General features: G+C 41.7%; 1 protein-coding gene across 1 annotated transcript; it reads left to right on the top strand.

The window, feature by feature from the left end:
* The first annotated feature begins 270 nt into the window (after positions 1-270).
* Positions 271-21,070, top strand: LOC110370968 (CREB-binding protein). The gene is given in 21 exon segments (XM_064036740.1): positions 271-845; positions 2,596-2,815; positions 3,173-3,542; positions 3,935-4,489; positions 4,568-4,700; positions 4,781-5,196; positions 5,402-5,517; positions 5,600-6,502; positions 6,644-7,187; positions 7,589-7,746; positions 10,908-11,018; positions 11,148-11,466; positions 11,766-11,909; positions 12,131-12,604; positions 13,049-13,282; positions 13,658-14,446; positions 15,660-15,878; positions 19,289-19,465; positions 19,913-20,125; positions 20,349-20,546; positions 20,548-21,070. Coding segments are annotated over 21 exon segments (6,576 nt in total). The 5' UTR covers positions 271-772; the 3' UTR covers positions 20,758-21,070.
* The last annotated feature ends 139 nt before the right edge of the window (positions 21,071-21,209 follow it).

The raw sequence follows: 21,209 nt of genomic DNA, 5'->3' as shown, positions 1-21,209 counted from the left end.
GTATGTCCGATCAAATCATTGAATGATGTATAAAATAGCTACTTTTCAACTTTATTTAGCATGTTATCTTATAAAATTATAGTATTCACATAGATTTTAATATAAAATATGCTTTTACATGACAAAAACATCTTCGGTTTTCTTCGGCTATGTTCGGCTCCATACGCCTTGACGTCAGAATAATCGGACCGATCCTGCGTCAAATCGGTATTTCCGGCAGTCACGTGGTATGCGCGGACCAATCAGAGCGCTTTCCTATACTCTATATAGGCCGACATTTTCTGACAAGCGTAGAAAAAGTTTTCATCAACAGCCGCCATTTTGCGCTGGAGAGACTGAGAAGAATTTCGGAATTTGTCGTGTAAATTTTCTGTTTTTTCTTACATCATTTTATCATAAACTTTACCATTCCGTGTATTTTAAAGTGTTAAGTGAAATCGTGTTGTTCGATAGCGTAAATAAGTTCCTTAAAGTAGCTAAAATCTGGTGATATTGTTTTCATTTATTGTGCTAGTTCCGACGGAAGATGGTGAGAGGGTCTGTGTAGCTCTTCGATTCGGAGCTTTGTAATGGCGAATACTTGAGTGAGAAATTATAATATGTGCCTTCAATGGTTCGAAGGACATCGGACGATCGCGATGTGGGTGAATTACATTATGATGAACGACAAATCGTTCTAAAATGTTATTTCTTGAAGATATAAGACATAAAAGTGTTTTTTAAATCGGCGGGCCGAAATATTCACGACGGCTTACGTTTAGTAAACAGAGCCATGGCCGATGAGCCGCCTAACAAGCGGCCTAAAATGATCGGGGGCCCTTTTCAGGGTCCCTCGGACTCCGCGGGTGAGTATTTTATTGTTTTACACCGAGTTTGCAAAGTGTCGGAACAGTGTTCTGTCATATTATCTTTCTTTGATTTTTGACATTTTGCCTTCGTTCTTGTTAGCGCCTCGCAAGTTTTGCGTCGTATTATTGTATCTTAGCGCATGAAATCAGAAAATATAGGTTTTACTCGATATTTTATAAAATTCTAGTTCATTTTAGTGTACCATTCTAGTATATTTCTGTTATTTCATTTATTAAAATTAATGAAATCTAAGTTTTGATACATTGTTTTAGGGTGTACATTTTGTAATATAATGCAATTATTGAATAAATCTAACTTTATTCGTTCATGTTTCTTTGAAATATAAAGTATTATCAGTATTATTAGTAGTATTTCGAAGCATGGTCTTGCTTTTTGAGTTGAATTTTAGTTTGACAAGAAGGTTGACTAAAGTGTAGTAGGAGTATATGAAAAAACTATTACAAAATTATTGTAAAATTGAAGCAATTAATCTCTAAAACTTAAAAAAGATTACATGTATATTGGTCAATGTTTTATAACATTACCTGACACTCAGTACTTTTAGTGACCCACATTATGTTGAGCAAGTAATCATATAATTTTTTCACTAAAATTTGATAAATTTACGTAGACTCCACATCAGATTATACGTCCACATGTAATCATTTATTTAATGTTTTGTAAATTGATAAGAACATAACCTCTTTTTTGCATGCTGGCAAAATAAAGTGCAAGGCCAAATATTGAATGGAAAACTCTTATTTTACAACTTAATGTTATGTTACCAAAACCTGTATCACATTAGGTAGCTTATTTTTTGGCCACACAGTTCATAGTAAATCTTATGTTTTGTTTATAAATATTAGAAGAACTTAGTGCAATATGTTTATCATTATTAAAAATAATTCTAATAAACATGAAAAATATTTTCGAGCCTGTAAAACTTGGACAATATTTATTGAACTATCAATATGAATAAGTTAAAGTGGATCTATGTAATCAAGTAATGTTATTTGTGTTCTTTTTCCATTTATTTTGATTGATGTTACCTTTGTTTTTATGTTATTTTATTTATAAGTTTTTTTCTTATGTTATCTATAGGATTTCTGTCATAAATATATTGAAGTTTTTATATATTGGACTTTAATAAACTGCTACTGCTTTAGTATTTTAGTTCAGTGTTTGAATGTTATATTCCCCAGATTATTGATAGAAAAATACAAAGCAAAATGTATGCATGGTGCAAGATATTCTAGTGTAGGCAGATGACATAAAACTTTATATCACTACTATTCTTACTAAATATGAACAAAACTATTCAAAAACTATAATGTTCTCTAATGTTATCATGGACTTGAGGTTATATCAGTCGGAATATAATTTTCAGAAATTGTTGTACAGATTACAAAAGATATACAAGATTAATATCATTTTGGCTTACCCTAATGTAAAATTCTCATTCTTTAAATATCAAAACAACATCAAAAAATATTTAGTTCAGTCATAAAATTTTGTAAAAAGTTTTTACAAAGTTTTTCTGTTGATGAAAATAAGTGCTATATTCTCAAAACAAAAAAAATGTGCAGAATGTGTACCTACCATTTTATCTCAGTATTTCTTACTGCATCACAATATAGGTAAATAGGAAGTCAGAGTATCAAAACTTATATGAGAATAATTTTGCATAAAATAGTAAACCATTGACTAAAATTACTAAAACTGGTTCTTTATTTAATTTTGTTTCAGCAGATGGGTTTTCTAACCTTGACATGTTCGACCTTGAAAAGGACCTCCCAGATGAGTTGATGGGAGGTGCTTGGGGTGAACAGCCCGGAGTCACGGGCCCCAAGCCCCCAGCGCAGGGACCGGGGCCTGGGGGACAAATGTCCCAACAGCAACAGCTCAATGGAGATGATCCAACAGCTGCTATGCACAGGCAAATCAACAATCACCTTATACAACAAGTGAGTACCTGGGGCTGATGGATTTACTGCTTATTAGACATTCTAAAATCATTTAATATTACTTCTATTGCAAAATATTAAAGAAAGTTACATTTTCATTCAGGAATCAATTTCTAATAATTATATCATGTGAGACATAATTTTTCAAATATTTTCTTTTCTACTTTGCATTTGATAAATTTTGATTTGAACTCATCAATTTCAGATATATATTTTTTTGTCAATATTTTTGGTATTGATCAATCAATAATAAAATTAAATTCCTTTTTAATAACTTATTCAATATATAGGGTCAATTTAGTATAATAATTTACAAGTTCAGAAATAGGCCATATTAATAGTGTATGCCGTGTATTGGTCTTTTCACAGGGCAACAAAGGCTTAGTAGGCCACAACAATCCATTAGGATTGAGTAATTTAGGTAGTAAGAGTCCAAACTTACAGTCACCTCCCAATGTGTCTGTATCCAAGGACCTCATGGGTGGCATGCACCCGCAACTAATGCCAAATACGAGTCATCCAAATCAACTGCACTCCACCATGCCGATGAGTTCAATCCAAGGAGGAATGAACGTGGCCAACGTCGGCGGGAACATGATAGTGACCAATAGCAATATGTCGGGCGCGGGCATGCTCGGGAGCGGGATCATGAATAGCGTGAACAAACAGCTGCCCACTTTGATTGGCGCCAACCATCACGGGACGCCGCCCCACCATCCGCATGCACAGGTAAATTATCTTTTTCCAGAGTTGTACATAAGTGATAACTAGAATTCAACATTTTGAACATGAAAACCAAAGTATGATCAAACAGCATAAGGGTCATTGTTAAAATAAGTGGAGAACACTTTGTATGAGCTACATTAAAATTAAAGTACATTTTCAATCAATGCAGATACAGAATCAGAAGAAACAGCAACCTGCACACAATTTGACAATGACCCATAACTAAAAGTGACTTTATTTTCACCAAAATAAGGTGTCGCGCTGTCCTATCGTAGTACCGCCTAACAGGTCTTAATGTGAATGTAAACTACCACAAAAATGAATCAGCATGACAGGTAATCTTTCAGCCATTGTTATCTTGCCTCTACAAAAAGTAACAATTTGGCAATTTACAGGTACAGGCGATGCAAAACGGTCCGTTAAGTGGGCGTGTCGGAGTCGGCATGCAGCCCAACATGCGCACCGCGTTGCAACACCACCCGCGCATGCCTGCGCCGGGCGGCGGCGGCCACCCGCTCGCGCCCTACCAGCCGCCCTACGCGCAGTCGGCGCAGGGGCCCGGGCCGCACGTGCAGCGCGCGCCCAACGCGGCGCAGGGCGTGGGCGTGCGCTTCGGGCCCCCGGCCGACGCGGGCGGCGGCGGCGCGGCGCAGGCCGTGCCCCCCGCGCCCTCGCCGCAGACGCCGGGCGCGCCGGCCCGCGGCCAGTCGCAGCCGCAGGCCGCCACGCAGGCGCCCTCCTCGCAACCCCCGACCGCCTCGCAGCAGCCTACCACCGGCTCCATCGCCGACCCGGAGAAAAGGAAGCTTATCCAACAGCAATTAGTACTATTGTTGCACGCACACAAGTGCCAGCGACGAGAGTCACAATCGAATGGAGAGACGTGGCAGTGCACGTTACCGCACTGCAAGACTATGAAAGGTGTTCTCAACCATATGATGTCGTGTCAGGTATTAGTTTTTCCGAAAAACAATAATCATAAACACGTCTTCTAGTTAAAAGTTACTAATTAAACATACCACTTACAGGCCGGCAAAAATTGTGCGGTACCTCACTGCTCATCATCAAGACAAATCATAAATCATTGGAAACATTGTAATAAGAATGACTGTCCGGTTTGTTTGCCGCTGAAGCAAGCCGATAGGACTAGAAATATGAATGGTAAGTGTAATTTCTTCCCTTTGTAACTTCTTCAAATAGCGACTCAGAAAAATCACATGCAAAATGTTCCATTGTCGTAGCAGCGGCAGTGACCCATACAGCAGCGGGAGTGAGTACCGGCAACGTCGGAGTCGGCGGCGTGGGCCCCGTGCCCGGGGTGGGCGGCGTCGGCGGCGTGGGCGGGGTGGGCGGCGCGGGGAACGCCATGGGCGGCGTGAGCCAGCTGGGGGCCAGCGTGGCGCCCCCGGCGGCGCCGGCCCCCGCGCCGGCCGCCAGCACGCAGGGCGCCGACATGAAGCGCGCGTACGAGGCGCTGGGCATCGCGTGCCCCACGTCGGTGTCGGGCATGGTGGGCGGCGCGTTCCCGCGGGCGCCGCTGTCGCGCATGCCGGCGCCGCCGCGCCCCGGCCTGCCCGACGTGGCCGTGCAGCAGCCCATGCAGTCGCTGTTCGCGCAGCAGCCCAACGACCTGCAGCAGCAGCAACAGCAGCAGTTGGTGAGTGCCGGTGTCTATCCGGTCATTCATTACAGTTTTATGCTTCTTACATTTTATTTATTATTTATTTACTCATGTGAATTACTTATTCTAAAGTTATGACCAAGCCTCGAAAATCTCTCTCAGCCTTTTTTTTAACAACATTAAGAAGCATAAGTAGCCCTCGTTCTGTATTTGCGACTTATATCCTAAAAACCGTGTGCAGATGGGAGGCGCACTTCAGCTACCCGGCGGAGCCGTAACCGCCAACCCAGTATCCGGCACCAAAGAGTGGCACCATTCTATTACGGCTGATCTCAGAAACCACCTCGTACACAAACTGTAAGTTCATTTCGCCGCAAAATGATTTAGTTCGATGTATCATTTGTTAGGATAGATTCGATAACAGACAATATTTCCACAGGGTGCAAGCGATATTTCCCACACCTGACCCGACTGCAATGTTAGATAAGCGAATGCATAATCTAGTCGCATACGCGAGAAAAGTCGAAGGCGATATGTACGAGATGGCCAGCACGCGATCAGAGTACTATCATCTACTTGCCGAAAAGATATACAAAATACAGAAAGAACTCGAGGAAAAGAGACAAAAACGGAAGGAGCAGCAATTGCAAGCTCAACAGCAACAGGCGGCGCAACAGCAGCAGCAACAGCAACAACAGCAGCAGCAGCAGCAACAACAACAGCAGCAAGTTGCGCAATTGCAACAGCAGCAACAACAGCAGTTGCAGCAACCTGTGAGCGTCATGTCAGGTGGTGGCGTGCTCGGAGTGGGGCCGCGGCCGGGCGGCGGCGGTCCACTCGCCAGGCCGACGCTACCCGCCATGGGAGCTCAACCCGCCTTGCCTGCCATGAGGATTCCCTCACCAGGAATCGCGCTATCCATGCCCGCCAACCGCATGACCTTCCAGTCCAACCTCGTGGGACCGCCCGGGCCGAGCCCCAACCAGATGCCGCAGACGCCGAACGGTGGCAGCGTAGGCGTCGGCAGCGTGGGCAACCCGGGCATGTCGCCGTTCGGGCAGCCGATGACGTCGCCGGCGCCGAACTACCCCATGCAGACGAACGGGCCCGCGCCGCTGGCGTCGCCGGGGCACCCCGAGCAGAAGGTGCGCATCCTGGGCGGCGCCGTGCAGAGCCCCTTCGTGAACCACGCGGCCTTCGGGCGCGCGTCCGCGTCGCCGCCCGCCGGCGCGGCGCCCGGCACGCCCGCCACGCCGCACGCGCTGCCCTCGCCCGCGCCGCGCCACGCGCCGCTCTCCGCGCACCTCGCCGCCATCACCGCCTCCGCGCACGCCGACGACAGGTGAGGCCGCTATATGACTGCATCGCTTTCCTAGGAAATCAAAGCTTTAGTTCTTCGACGATAACTTCTTTATTTTCATTAACCTACCTATATTTTTATACTTTTTGTTTGTGTTGTTAAATTTCTCAATTTTGCTCACAGTCCACCACAAGACGACGGTCGCGTCAAACAAGAATCAGACGACGTCCGGATCAAGGAGGAGCCAGAAGAGGACTGTGGAGGCAAAGGCATGCGCGACGAAACCCCAGACAAGGACGCGGAACGACCAGACTTCAACATCAAACCCGAAGTCAAGACTGAGATCAAACAAGAAGTTAAGGAAGAACCCGGGGAGACCAGTGTGGGGAGTGTCGGGGAGACCACGGGAGGGGAGAGGGGGGTGAGGAGAACCTTCGTGTTCAAACCCGAAGAGCTCCGAGTGGCGCTCATGCCTACGTTAGAGAAATTATTCCGTCAGGACCCCGAGTCCCTCCCCTTCAGACAACCTGTAGACGCTCAGGCGCTGGGCATCCCCGACTACTTCGACATTGTGACCAAACCCATAGACTTGTCGACAATCAAGTGTAAGCTAGACCGAGGTGACTACAGAGATCCCTGGGAGTATGTGGACGACGTGTGGCTCATGTTTGAGAACGCGTGGCTTTACAATCGCAAGAATTCTAGAGTTTATAGATATTGTACTAAGGTGAGCACTTTTTTCATCACTACCTACAGATTATTTTCATTTTCAGTACTTACAAATGTAGATTTCAAATAAGAAAGGCCATTATTCAATATTTTATTCTAACTGATTCAATACAAACTACTGTTTATTTACTATGTGCTGTACTATGGTCTTAAATGTGACAGCATTGCAAAATTTCGCACACTTTGACGTCAATCACGTATTTATTGTAAATATTTATTTTGCCAGAGGGGCAAAATCTGTCTTGTTTCTTTTGAAAATATTTATTCAGTTATAAAGGCTGGCCTTTGAATAAGATGGTATTGGTTTTTTTCTTAGCCTAAAGTTTCACACATTTCTAAATATGGAGATACAATGTTCTATCATGTATAACATTTTGTAATGCAAAATTATTGTTTTAGCTTTCCGAAGTGTTCGAGCTAGAAATAGACCCTGTTATGCAAAGCTTGGGGTACTGTTGTGGTAGAAAGTACACCTTCAACCCTCAAGTGCTGTGCTGCTATGGCAAGCAGCTCTGTACCATACCCAGGGACGCTAAATACTTCAGTTACCAGAATAGGTAAGAACTATATTAATTTTTAAGAACATTTTGAATAATTATAGTTTTTAGAAGCAGTTTTTTAATGAAAGTTTTTTTCTTTGATGAAATTTTTGAAAGCGGAGTTGAAGATGAATGGAGTATATATTTCCAAGTTTCGGTTGTATGCAAACTTTTCCAGAATAGTCGTACATTTAGTTGATTACTTTCCAAACAGTGTCAGATAATTTGGTTACTACTAATTATGACTCCATTAATTTTCTGCTCCGTGTTACTAGTTAAATTATATCTGAAGTTGTTGACACACCTTTTGATTTTGAAATGACTATTTAAATTCAATATTTCACACAATAGTGATACACATACATATCAGTCCAGCTTTTCATTCTCAGACTAACGCTTTTGCTGGCTTTATACATTATTTTGTTACTGGTGTACTCACATTTTCATGGGAAATGTCACTAAAATACCCTCATTTGTGTGTGCAAAAAATTTACTAATATATGTGTGTTTGTGTGGTTGGACCTTATAATAACCAAAAAGTCTGGTTAAATAAAATTATGAACAAATTCGTTGAAGCATACTTCATTATAATTGAGTAATAATAGCTCCCTAAAATTAAATACAAGGAAAGTATAAGCACTAATATTTTGTAGTGGCATATAACATACAATAATTATAAAATTGACAATGGAAAACCAGGCATTCTACCTAACGTGGCTACAAAAAACTATGAATCATGTAAATACCGCAAAAAGTTCTGATATTGCAGCTTGTGTTATAAATTGACTTTGTTTCTAAAACAGTTTTACTACAACAATGAATCTATATAGTCTGTTGCCGTATTAAATAATTTATGTGGATTGAATCAAATTATCAAAAAAAAAAATAGGTAAGAAGTATTGCTTATCGCCATTCAGTAAACCTTTAAATCATAACGAAAATATTCACAATCAATCAAGTGCATAAAATTAATAAAAAATAATAATTCAAAAACCTCATTGTATGCACGCCGAACTAATGTTCAATAATTGCAATTAATGCATTGCTATCAGTAAGTTATTGAGAAGTTTCAACTCGTACTGCCGTCGTGGCATACTTGATAATGATTGTGTCTAGTTGATTTTGTAACCTGAGCATCGCTCGCTATCCGTCGCGGAACAAAGGAATATGAGATCGGCATTCAACGGTAACTGACACTCATTTAGTCAGTCTGTACCTTATTATTTTATATTGGTATTTCTTAAAATCGCGAAAAAGTATATACCTATGTGTCTTTCTTTACCTAGTCTGAGTTAATAGAAAATCATAAAATCTTACTATACATTCAATCTTTCTTTGTAAATTCAAGTCATTCCTAAGTTTTATCCGCAATACTGCTTGTCTTGAAACTAAACTAAGAATATCAAAAAGTATATAAGTAGGTATGAAACTAAATAAATGAAATCTGTTTGGTAACATGTACTCTGTAATATTATATGAAATCATTAGCACCAGTCTTATTGGTCTACATTGACCTCATAAAAATCATCTTGGAACACAAACAGCTACAAATTCATTTGACATTGTTTCAATATTTTACTACTTGCACCACATTGCAGGGTCCTTGATCAAAATACCTTGTTACTATTGATTTTCTTAGATAAAAATAGGTGTTACTTAGTAAGATTAATGTTGTTAACGCTGCCCTACAAACGTCGCCGTGAAAAATCGATTGACATTGCATTCGTTTCTATATTCATAATCCACGGCTTTATGAATGTTTCTGACCAATCATGAAACGTCTTGAATTAATGAAGGAGTTCTTCAGTTACAGTATAATATATTTTTCCGCATCTAGAAGATTAATAAAGATTCTTCACAAAATATGTTATCCCTCTTCATTGAAACTAATATTCACTTCCAAAAGCTCATTATATGATGGAGTGAAACGTGAAGACGTATACAAAAATAAATATTCAAATGTCGCGCAACTAATTACTTCTCCAATGTTCTGTATCTCGGTAATGATTTGTTTTGGTTCAAAACCTCGTTTAAACTTAATGTTGTATCGTTTAAATTGTAATGGAACAGAAGAAAAATATTTTTAGTCTCGCTAAGATCTACAAAGGAACAAAATACTGTCTAAAATTAGTAAGAAAAAAAAATATGAAGTACATACATACCTGCCTTAACTAGCTAGCCTATGTTAATATAACAGCCATAAAAATAAAATCTTGGTAAAAATACGTTCGTTCGCTATTATATTATAGCGTCCAACCTTATTTGTAAATTATACATGTATTTGTCTTATTATTAAATGCATATTTGAAACACATAGACATTGCATTGTCAATATAATGTAACGCCTAAATAAAGGCAATCAACCACAAAACGGTAATAATAAAATCAGTCTGCCACATAAAACTATCAACAATAAGTTCATATCTTCTAAACAAATAAATCATGACAATGAAATAAACGCGTGGTCCAACATTAATGTAAAATCAATTCCCTATTTATCAATATTTGTTACATAGTCACTCTGTAGCCATGCTTATTTGCTAAATGGGATACTTATTATAGCATTAATTGTTCTCAATTAGTACACTCATTCTGTGCTCTCTTCCTATTGTCTTAAATGTCAATAACGCTGCTTAAACGATTGGATTGTATCATGTGTTCGAAACAATTATTTCTTTACGACAATTTACTTAAAAGATTCTAAGAAATATTTGTTTCACATCAAAATTTTTGCTCATAGACATCTCAGCAACGGTAGGTTTAGATGGCGCATATGGAAATGAAAATCTCAGCCTTCATCTCAGCCTTCACCAGTGAGTAATTCTACGTGGGTATGAAGGCAATGAAATTTCCTCAAGTTGTTTGCCATATGGATTGGAAATCTATTTTTAATGTGGACTTAAATTTTGGCGAGTAAGCACTCTATAAAAATGTAATGCATAATTGGGCTGACAAAATTTAAAAAGAACCTTGTTTGAGATGTCTATGTAAGGGCTGCTGTCTCATGCTGGGCTTGTAACCCCATGTGCCACGCCCACTGTCTAACTATTAACCCCTTTTATGTTCTCATTGCTTACTAAATTTTTTTCGCCCTGTCCACGCACGTCCTTGCCTGCACACAATGTTCCTGTACACGCTCGCTTCACATCACTACTGCCACATGGACGTTATGAATAAAGTCTAAAAGCGTATGGGGTTGTCTCCGATAGATACACCTTCTGCCAGAAATGCTTCAATGACATCCAGGGCGACACCGTTACGCTCGGCGACGACCCGCTGCAGCCACAAACGTGAGTATCCCTCAACTTGTCTACTATACGTGAAATTTGTAATCTGTAAATATGTGTCTAATAAAAATTTAAAAACACCTTTGGTTAAAGAACTTTCACACGAAGACTGATATGCGGTGAATATTTCAGTGCAATCAAGAAGGATCAATTCAAAGAAATGAAGAATGATCACCTAGAACAAGAACCATTTGTTGTGTGTATGGATTGTGGGAGGAAGCAGCACCAGATATGTGTGTTGCACCACGATTCAATATGGCCCCAGGGCTTCTGCTGTGATAATTGTTTGAAGAAGAAAGCGGCTAAACGGAAAGAGAACAAATTCTCGGCTAAGAAACTTCCTACTTCCAAACTTGGCATTTATATTGAAACAAGAGTCAATAATTTCCTTAAGAAAAAAGAGGCTGGCGCTGGTGAAGTGCATATCAGGGTGGTAGCATCGTCTGATAAGGTAAGGGACTTGAACCATACACAACCACTACTTTACGCAAAACATCTGTGATTGTCTCACAATTCTAACCAATCTCTGCATTTGTTATGAATCTTGGTCACTAATTTCCTCCATTCTTCTGTTGTGATGAATCTGGCTTAATCTTATGCTCTCTCTCACTCAAAAAAATCATTAGGTCTCATTTCATTATACAGAACTACGACAGAATTACCAACACGATAGTTATTATAGAGAAATGATAGGTATTAGCATAGATGGCAGTAGTATCTATCGAATTCTAAATATGATGTTCTTTTCAGATGGTGGAAGTGAAACCCGGGATGAGGTCGAGATTCGTAGAATCTGGTGAACTATGCGCCGAGTTCCCGTATCGGGCTAAAGCGTTGTTTGCATTTGAAGAGATCGATGGAACCGATATTTGTTTCTTTGGCATGCACGTGCAGGTGAGTCATTACTTCCTATTGCACAAGGTTTTCACCTATGACTGTCTCACATGATGGTGCTCTTTATTTGAATTTTCTCATCATCATTATAAATGGGGAAAACCTTTAGGTTGGTTTTGATAAAGGAACTGTACAATCATCTTGTGAAAGCAACCATGTAAATTCAGCAATAGCATCTGGTTCCTTCTGAACGGAATTTAATCATAACGTTTCTCTTCCAGGAATACGGCAGTGAAAGTCCGTCACCGAACACGAGGCGTGTTTACATAGCATATCTAGACTCTGTACATTTCTTCCAACCCCGGCAGTACAGGACTGCCGTCTACCACGAGATTTTATTAGGATATTTAGACTACGCCAAGCAGTTGGGCTACACAATGGCCCACATCTGGGCCTGTCCGCCCTCAGAAGGTGACGACTATATCTTCCACTGCCATCCACCCGAACAAAAAATTCCTAAACCTAAAAGGTTACAAGAGTGGTATAAGAAAATGTTAGATAAGGGAATCATAGAGAGGATAATACTAGATTATAAAGACATATTGAAGCAAGCAATGGAGGACAATATCTCGTCTGCGGCGGAGCTGCCTTACTTCGAAGGCGACTTCTGGCCCAACGTCCTTGAGGAGTCCATCAAGGAGTTGGATCAGGAGGAGGAGGAGAAGAGGAAGCAGGCCGAAGCCGCCGAGGCAGTGGTCAGTATCAAGTACACGACAAATGTTATGCACTGCACGTTGTCAATAACTACAGCCGTTTGTGTTGGCGAACTCCGTCGTAGCCTGAGAGCAGGTAGACTTGAGTATGTATTTGAGTCAAGTTAAATACAAGAAAATAAATTTAAGCACCGCTACTCACCAGTCAGGGTTAAATTCCGTTTCTCGGAGCCTGCATCAAATGCCTAGTCAAAAATGTCTGCCAACTCTCAAGCTCTTACTAATAGTCACGTTCTAATCTGTGTGTGTCCGATCTACGTCACTAATTACAGTCGACAACTGCACGGTTTTCTAACAAGCACGAACCAGAAATGCACTTTAGAGTCAAATGCACCGGTATTGGTACCCGAAGATGTGTTAACATGCTATGTATGATACAATTGCTTGGGTTTGGCATGAGACAATATTTTCTAACATGTTTTTTAGATATTCCAGTCCTCTGAGGAGAATGAGCAAGGTCCTGACGGTAAGAAGAAGGGTCAGAAGAAGGCCAAGAAGTCGAACAAGTCGAAGGCTGCGCAGCGCAAGAACAGCAAGAAGCAGAGCGACCAGCAGCAGGGCAGTGATCTCAGTGCAAAGATATTCGCCACCATGGAGAAGCACAAGGAAGTGTTCTTCGTTATTAGGCTACATTCCGCACAATCTGCTGCCAGCTTAGCGGTGAGTTTTAGCATTTTTTTATATCAAATTTTGAAAGATATTACTCCTGTATAGTTTTATTCATTTATAGACATATAAGATACTCATATAAGTAATTATGCGATATCGCATCATGACGTAGTTTTCCCCGGTTTCACACGTGCCCCAGAGCACTTTTTTACGCAATGACATTAAAAGTGCTGTATATAATTATTGTTCTGATGTATAAAAACTAAAGTTTCATGAAATGTTATTCTTTAATTTTTTACTGAAAGTAAGAAATCCACAATACATTAAATCTTTCGGGAATATAAAATGCCAGTTTGATATGACAGTTACCTATATGATGAGATGTGTATGTATTTAGTTGTTTAACATGATGTATTGTTTGCGCAGCCCATCCAAGACCCGGACCCGCTAATCAACTGCGACCTGATGGACGGGCGCGACGCGTTCCTGACGATGGCCCGCGACCGCCACTACGAGTTCTCGTCCACCCGCCGCGCCCGCTTCTCCACGCTGTGCATGCTGTACGAGCTGCACAACCAGGGCACCGACAAGTTCGTCTACACCTGCAACAGCTGCAAGTCGCACGTGGAGACGCGCTACCACTGCACCGTCTGCGACGACTTCGACCTCTGCGTGCCCTGCCACGAGAAGGAGGGCCATCCCCACAAGATGGAGAAGCTCGGCCTCGACATCGACGTGGGCTCCTCGCCCGGCGACATGAAGCAGGCCAACCCGCAGGAGGCCCGCAAGCTGTCCATCCAGCGCTGCATCCAGTCGCTGGTGCACGCCTGCCAGTGCCGCGACGCCAACTGCCGCCTGCCGTCCTGCCAGAAGATGAAGCGAGTCGTCACGCACACCAAGATCTGCCGCCGCAAGACCAAGGGCGACTGCCCCATCTGCAAGCAGCTCATCGCGTTGTGTTGTTATCACGCGAAACACTGCCAGGAGACCAAGTGTTCGGTGCCTTTCTGCAGCAGCATCAAGCAGAAGCTGAAGCAGCAACAAGTGCAACAGCGGGTGCAGCAAGCCAAGCTGTTGCGCAGACGTATGGCGGCCATGAACACGCGGGGGGCGGCGCCGCCGTCCCCGCCCCCCGCGGCCGCGCTGGCGTCGCCGCCTCCCTCCAAGCCTGCCACGCATGCGTTACCTCACAATGTGCAGAAAGCGCTGCAGCAGGTATGTATCATGATATTTTTTTGGGAACAAATATAATGACCACCATAAAATGCTTTGATACCCTTAGTTTTGTAACCAGAAATATCTACTGAACACCAGAAAAATAAAGTCTAAAAATGTAATAGTACCAGCTATTTTAGTCACGACTTCACCTTAAATTGTATTCGACCACCAAATTTAGTAAATGATCACCAACTCTTGACAACCAAATTAATGTATTATTTTTGCCTAAATAAGTCACTGTGATTGCCATAAAATGGAGGCTTATTACCAAATAAAGTATTATGATGCCATATTAAGTTATGTGTTTGCAATGCATGCGTGAGTGTCAGTATGACGAGTGACAGGGGAAAATAGAAGAAAATTACATATTGCGCCGACCCCAAGTAAAATTGGGAACAGGGCAGGAGAAAGATGAAGAAGAATGTGTTTCTCAATACACTCCCTCGAAAACACACTCTTATCGCACTGTTTAGAGGCATGCAAAAGACAATTTTCCACCCTAGTGCAGGAAAAGGGTCCCCATAATGTTATACATTACATTTATTGTATCAGGCCAAACTTATTTTTTTGGAGTCAGTGTACTTAATCAGGATAGCAAGATGTAAAAACTTTGATTATCATTTTATATTAAAACGCTGGTATAATTTTGATGATCATTTACTACTTTTGGATAACAATGATTTATTTGGACTCATTTTGCTTAAATAGGATAGCAGAATTTAAAAACTTTGGTTATAATCTTACTTTAAAATGGTGGTTTAATTTTGGTGATCATTTACTATTTTTGGCTTACGCATGATTTATTTTGGAGTAATTTCACTTTAATAGGATAGTAAAGTGTTAATTAAAACTTTGGTTATAGTTTTACATTAAAATGCGAGTTTCATTTTGGTGATCATTTACTATTTTTGTCTGCTATTTGTTACTACATCTGGTGATCAGTTAAACATAAGCCTATTTTTTTTTATCTGTCTCAACTTATTCCAACTACGTATGTTAAGGGTTAGTTTCCAGTGTAACCACGTGCTATAAAACGTTTTTCGATAGGGTTGACTGTCTGACTGCCTCAATCCAATTTCTGCACTTTTTTATTGACTATAATTTTCGTACCAAAAAGGATTACCTTATTTGGACTCTCATAATCAATGTTAAGTGAGTGATTACAATGCGAAAGCATTCTAAAATATTAAATCACGTGTCCATTGAGCAGGTACAAGAGGAAGCGGCGCGGCAACAAGCGCCGTCGTACGGCAAGCAGGCGGCGATGGGTCCGCCGGGCGGCGGCGCGGGCGCGGGCGCGCGGGCCGAGTGGGCGGCGCGCTACCGGGCGCCGCCGCCGCTGCACCACCCGCCGCACGCGCAGCACCACGCGCGTCTGCCGCACCACCCGCCGCACCACCCGCATCCGCACGCGCAACAACAGCTACAAGTAAGTTAACAGTTCAAGCCTATTTATGTAAGCCAATTTTAGCCTAATCTATGGCTGTAGTTTTCAAAAAAATATTCTGATTCTGAGTTAAAAGGCACCTTTTGACTAGAATTCAATGGCTGTTTTTTTAGCTAACAAAAACGGTACTAGAGTACCTATGTCACTGTCTTCTCATACATAACATCCTTGTGTAATTAGCAGACTAATGTCCGTCACCTCTTAAGAATATGCATATCGCATCGCGACGCGACGCTTAGTTTTTTCTCGAAAATTGATCAAATGGATCACAGACCCATCTCTGTTTTGAAATTTCTATCAAAAATCCTCAATAAGAGTGCTTAAACATAAAACAAGATAAAAATGAAAGATTTGACAAGTTCTTTAGCGTTCCAAATCCTTCTCGACTTGTGTCAAACATTTGATTCCGTTTCGTGTCTGATCCTATGTTGAAAATACAGAAATTAAGTTTATGTGCGATGCTCTCAGGGCTTCTCAGACTATTTGACAAAACTTAATTACAACATTTGTGGAAACATACGACTATTTATATTTAGAACACAACCATCATGTATGGTGTCCTACAAGGTTTTGTTCTGGGCCCTATCTATATACGTTAAGGCGAGGAATTGGTCAACAATAATTCCATAACCGGCACGCGCATCTAAGGCGCCAAAAGGGGTCGGAGCGTCTGAGCGGGGCGAGGATAACAATACGCGCGCTAGCTTGTAACTAAAAGTCGTAAGCGACAAAATGGTTTTGTAATTTTAATATTTAGAAATGATAATTTAATAAAAATTCCTACTACAATTTTAAAGAGTATGTATATACTCAACTACTAAAAAAGTTAAGAGGCTTAAATCGGTCCCGTTTGCCCATAATATGTGAATCTCTTTTTAAAAAGAGGTATGTTTGATATATTTTTCTCTGTTATAAAAGTTACCTAATCATGTTTCTACAACTAACAAAATAAGGCTTATATCATGAACTTTCAGGTAACCAAGTTGTATTTTGATCCGTTTTGTATTTACTGAGAAAAATTGACATCCTTGGCGCCAAAAATTCCAATTCGTCCTCTTAAATCGGTCCCGTATGCCCATAATATGTGAATCTCTTTTTAAAAAGAGGTATGTTTGATATATTTTTCTCTGTTATAAAAGTTACCTAATCATGTTTCTACTTCTAACAAAATAAGGTTTATATCATGAACTTTCAGGTAACCAAGTTGTATTTTGATCCGTTTTGTATTTACTGAGAAAAATTGAAATCCTTGGCGCCAAAAATTCCAATTCGTCCTCTTAAACCAATAAGGTTGTCATCTCATCTGTCGATAGTGCCCTTCAAAGTATGTTCATCTATACTAATATTTTAAGCTGAAGAGTTTGTTTGTTTGAACGCGCTAATCTCAGGAACTACTGATCCGATTTGAAAATTTCTCTCAGTGTTAGATATCCCATTTATCGAGGAAGGCTATAGGCTACTTTTTATCCCGGTACGGGAAGTAGTTCCCACGGGATGCGGGTGAAACCGCTGGCAGAAGCTAGTTTGTGATACAGTTGTGCCGTTGAGTTTGATCATTCGATTTATAATTAAATATACTTTCTCTTTTGCGTCATCGTTGGTCACATGATGTCGTGCGAGGTCGATCGAAAGAGCCGTATCCTCGTTAACCCATGAGTCTATTAAGACATACCTCTCTTCGTCAACCTTAAGAAGGATCGTGTCATCGACTCCTCTCTTCTATAATCTTGAGAATACATCGTGTCATCATGCTAATAATGCTAATGATGTCCTCCAAATTATGCAGTATTATGCAGTGGCGAGGCGTCCTAATAAGCCGATTCCCATCGGCTTCCCTTTCGAATTTCAAGAAAGAAGCATAGGTATAAGTTGTAATATAGGTATAGGTATAATTAATATAATCATTTAAACCACACAATTTAAATATGTAGGTATAACAAAACGCCTACCACCGTAAAAAAAATTGTCTATAAATTACTTGAAACATTTTGCTCCTACTAAACAAGCCGCGGCTTCCTCGTCCATACAAAACTACGCTTGCGTGACGTCATCCACGCCGCGCCGCGCGATGTTCGCAAAATAAGGGCGAGCGGTAAGCCGGCTCACGGAGCGGCTTCCACCAATCAAAACTCGCGAGTGAACGAGAAAGAACGCGTCACAAAGACAGCGCTTAGAGCTCTCAAATATGTAAACAAACAAATCAGACAAATTCACTCTCATTGTTCTTATTTTGTTTTAGATAATACCATTAACAATTTTTTCTTTGTATTACTTAATCGAATTTATTGGTGTGTGTATCATTTGGAAGTAACATAGTTCGTGTGTGTACAATATTTTGTTAGTTTAAGTGTTTTAGTTACATTACGTCAACATAGATGGCGTTGTGCATTTTTATGCAAATCCTGAATCGCGGTGTTAAGATTCTCCGCGATTTAATGACCCTACTTGGGGATTTATAATTTTTTGTAGTAGATGGCAGTATCATTACTCCCTACTAATCAGTTTTTTTTTGCTGCGGCTTCCCTATTTCATTAAACCACCCTTCGCCACTGCAGTATACCCTCCACCAAACTTCCTGACCAACAGGGTCAACTTTGTGTTAGTTAGACATGCGCAAAATGTGTCATTGAAAAGAAATGAATGAAGTAGTTCTTTTCGCTCAACGAAGTAGTCCACTCATTTACTTCAGTACTTCATTTAGTTCACCAAATCTGAACGAGTCAATGAGTCACCTAGCTCTTAGGAAACATAATCATATTCTACTCATTTAGTTCAGTAAATCAAAACGAGTCAATCTGTAGTGTGAGGGATAAGTAACGACGAATGAATCACTTGATTTTTTATCTCGATATCTTGATTTTCCTTCATACTTTATGCAGGCTTAGGACTATCAACCGTGAAAATATTAATAAACACAAAATTATGTAGCTTTAAAGTAATTTAGATATATTTTAGTTTAGGTTGGCGTATTTAAAAATCGAAATATGTAGCCGATCCGATCTATGGAAGGATCCTGAACTAGTGAACTAAATGAAGTAGAGACACATTCGAAGGAGTAGTGAAGGAATGATACGTTTATTTTCGGAAGTGAAGTAGTCCATTTCCTTCAATCGTTCGCGAACTACCCATGTCTAGTGTTAGTTACATTCTACTAAATATTAGTAAAAATATAAATGCGAAAGTCCGTTTCTTTGCTACGCTTTTACGCTAAAAGTACTTAACGATCTTCATGAAACTTTGTACACATATTCTTAGTGGTACTAGAATGAACATAGGATACTTTTTATCAATAACTCACGCGGGTTAAGCCGCGGGTGGAAGTTAGTACATAATAAAGCAAGCTTGTCGCTTCTACAAAGCTTGATGATTCACCATATACGTTTGTCTACCAGCAGCAGCGAGCTGGTGCGCCAGCGACGCAGCAGGCGCAGCCGCAGGTGCACCAGAAGGCGCTGCAGCAACTCATGGCCACGCTGCGCTCGCCCACCAGCCACAACCAGCAGCAGGAGATCCTGCAGATCCTCAAGTCCAACCCGCCGCTCATGGCCGCCTTCATCAAGCAGAGACAAGTACGTACAGATTACATTACATTCTTATCTCTTCTTATTGTTAGCTTTGTAACAGAGCCTTTGTGAAGGATATAATTTTTGGAAATGTCATTGGTGTTTCTAGTCAGCTCTTCTTAAAGAATATGGCGAAAATATTACTTCTAATCTTCCTTTGACATGCTTTGAAATGTAGCCTAGGTAACTTGCGGTGTTGAATAATGTAAAAGCATATAATGAATATCGAAGTAAATAAGCTTATGCGCAATAAATTGGTACTGCTAAATTACTAATGATCGATGAAATAACTGCCTTTGAAACTTGTGTAAATTCGCTTGCTATCAAGTTTCATTATTATCCATTCTCAATTCACTTATAAATTCACATAAAAATTCCAAACTTTTGAGTTCTCTCACTATTTACGTGTAGTATAAAACAGAATCATTGAACATGTTTGTGTGTTCATTCCAGAACGCCCAAAACCAGCAACAGGCAGCGGGCGGTGTCGGCGGCGTGGGGCCCGTGGGTGGCGTGGGCACGGTGAGCGGGGTCGGCGGAGTGGGTGGCGTCTGCGGCGTGGGCGGCGTCGGCCTGCAGCAGCAGCAGCCGCAGCTCTCGCACATGATGCAGCCGCAGCAACAGCGGCTGCAGCAGATGCATCAGATGCTGCCGCAGCAGACACAAGTACGTACTTCTTGACTATTGAATATTTCGTTCGCCCTATGATTTGACTTAATTTCAGAATAGAAACATGTAAGGTTCTAGACGAAGTAGTATATACTTATTATTCCTTCCTTTTGTGATGTACATAAGCTTTCCCTTGAAATAGGCGAATTGATAGCAGGTAGCAGTGTTTCACCGTCGTTGCTATTTTTCAATATGCTAACCAAGTTGTTTTTTTTGACAGGTTGGCGGTGTGTCTGGTGTCGGCGGCGTCGGAGGAGTGGGGCTGGGGGGCGTGGGCGGCGGCGGCGCGGGCGTGGGCGTGGCCGGCGGCATGGCGCACGGCGGCGCGGGCTGGTTCAAGGGCGGCGTGGGCGGCAACATGATGGGCATGCGCGGCGCGTACGCGGGCGGCGTGGGGCCGGGCGCGGCGGCGGCGGCGGGCGCGGCTGGGGGGGGCGCGGTACGCGTTCGGCGCGGTGGGCGCGGCGCGGTCGCCGCCCGCCACGCCGTCGCCGCGGCCGCCGACGCCGTCGGAGCTGCTGCTGCTGCGGCAGTCGCCGGCCCCCGCGGCGCCGCTGCAGCCGCCGGACGACCAGCTGCCGCCGATGACGCCGCAGGACCAGCTGACGAAGTTCGTGGAACAGTTGTAGTGTACATAGCGTGGGCCCGCGGTCTCTGTAACATATAGCGTATCGGCCGCGGCGCAGCGTCTATCCCCTCCCCTCGCTCGTCCCCTCCCCCGCCCTATTTATTGATCGAGTTGTCGTTAGCGACGCGAGGGACGTAAATTAAGTATTACGATGACCGAAACGAGCGCTCAATGTACAAAATGTAAATATGAGAGGAGTACGTCCTGTCCGCTTCTGCGTAATGTAAGTTGTTTGTAGTGTAGGTACATTATGATACTTATTCTGTTTATTGTAATTAAATCATTTTATAATATAATTATGTGATCATTATAAACTGTTGTTTCTTTTTATTATACCTTCTATTTGAAAATAAAGAATCCAGGCCCTAGATGGCGGAAAGATTATGGAACTGATTCATTCTATCGATACCAAATCGATATAAAGAATCGCCCCCACTGCGCCTGAGTGTGCGA

The sequence above is a fragment of the Helicoverpa armigera genome, chromosome 10, assembly GCF_030705265.1.
Source record: "Helicoverpa armigera isolate CAAS_96S chromosome 10, ASM3070526v1, whole genome shotgun sequence".
Lineage (NCBI taxonomy): Eukaryota > Metazoa > Arthropoda > Insecta > Lepidoptera > Noctuidae > Helicoverpa > Helicoverpa armigera.
The sequence above is the reverse complement of the archived record's forward strand: the minus strand, read 5'-3'. Positions and strand labels throughout refer to the sequence as shown.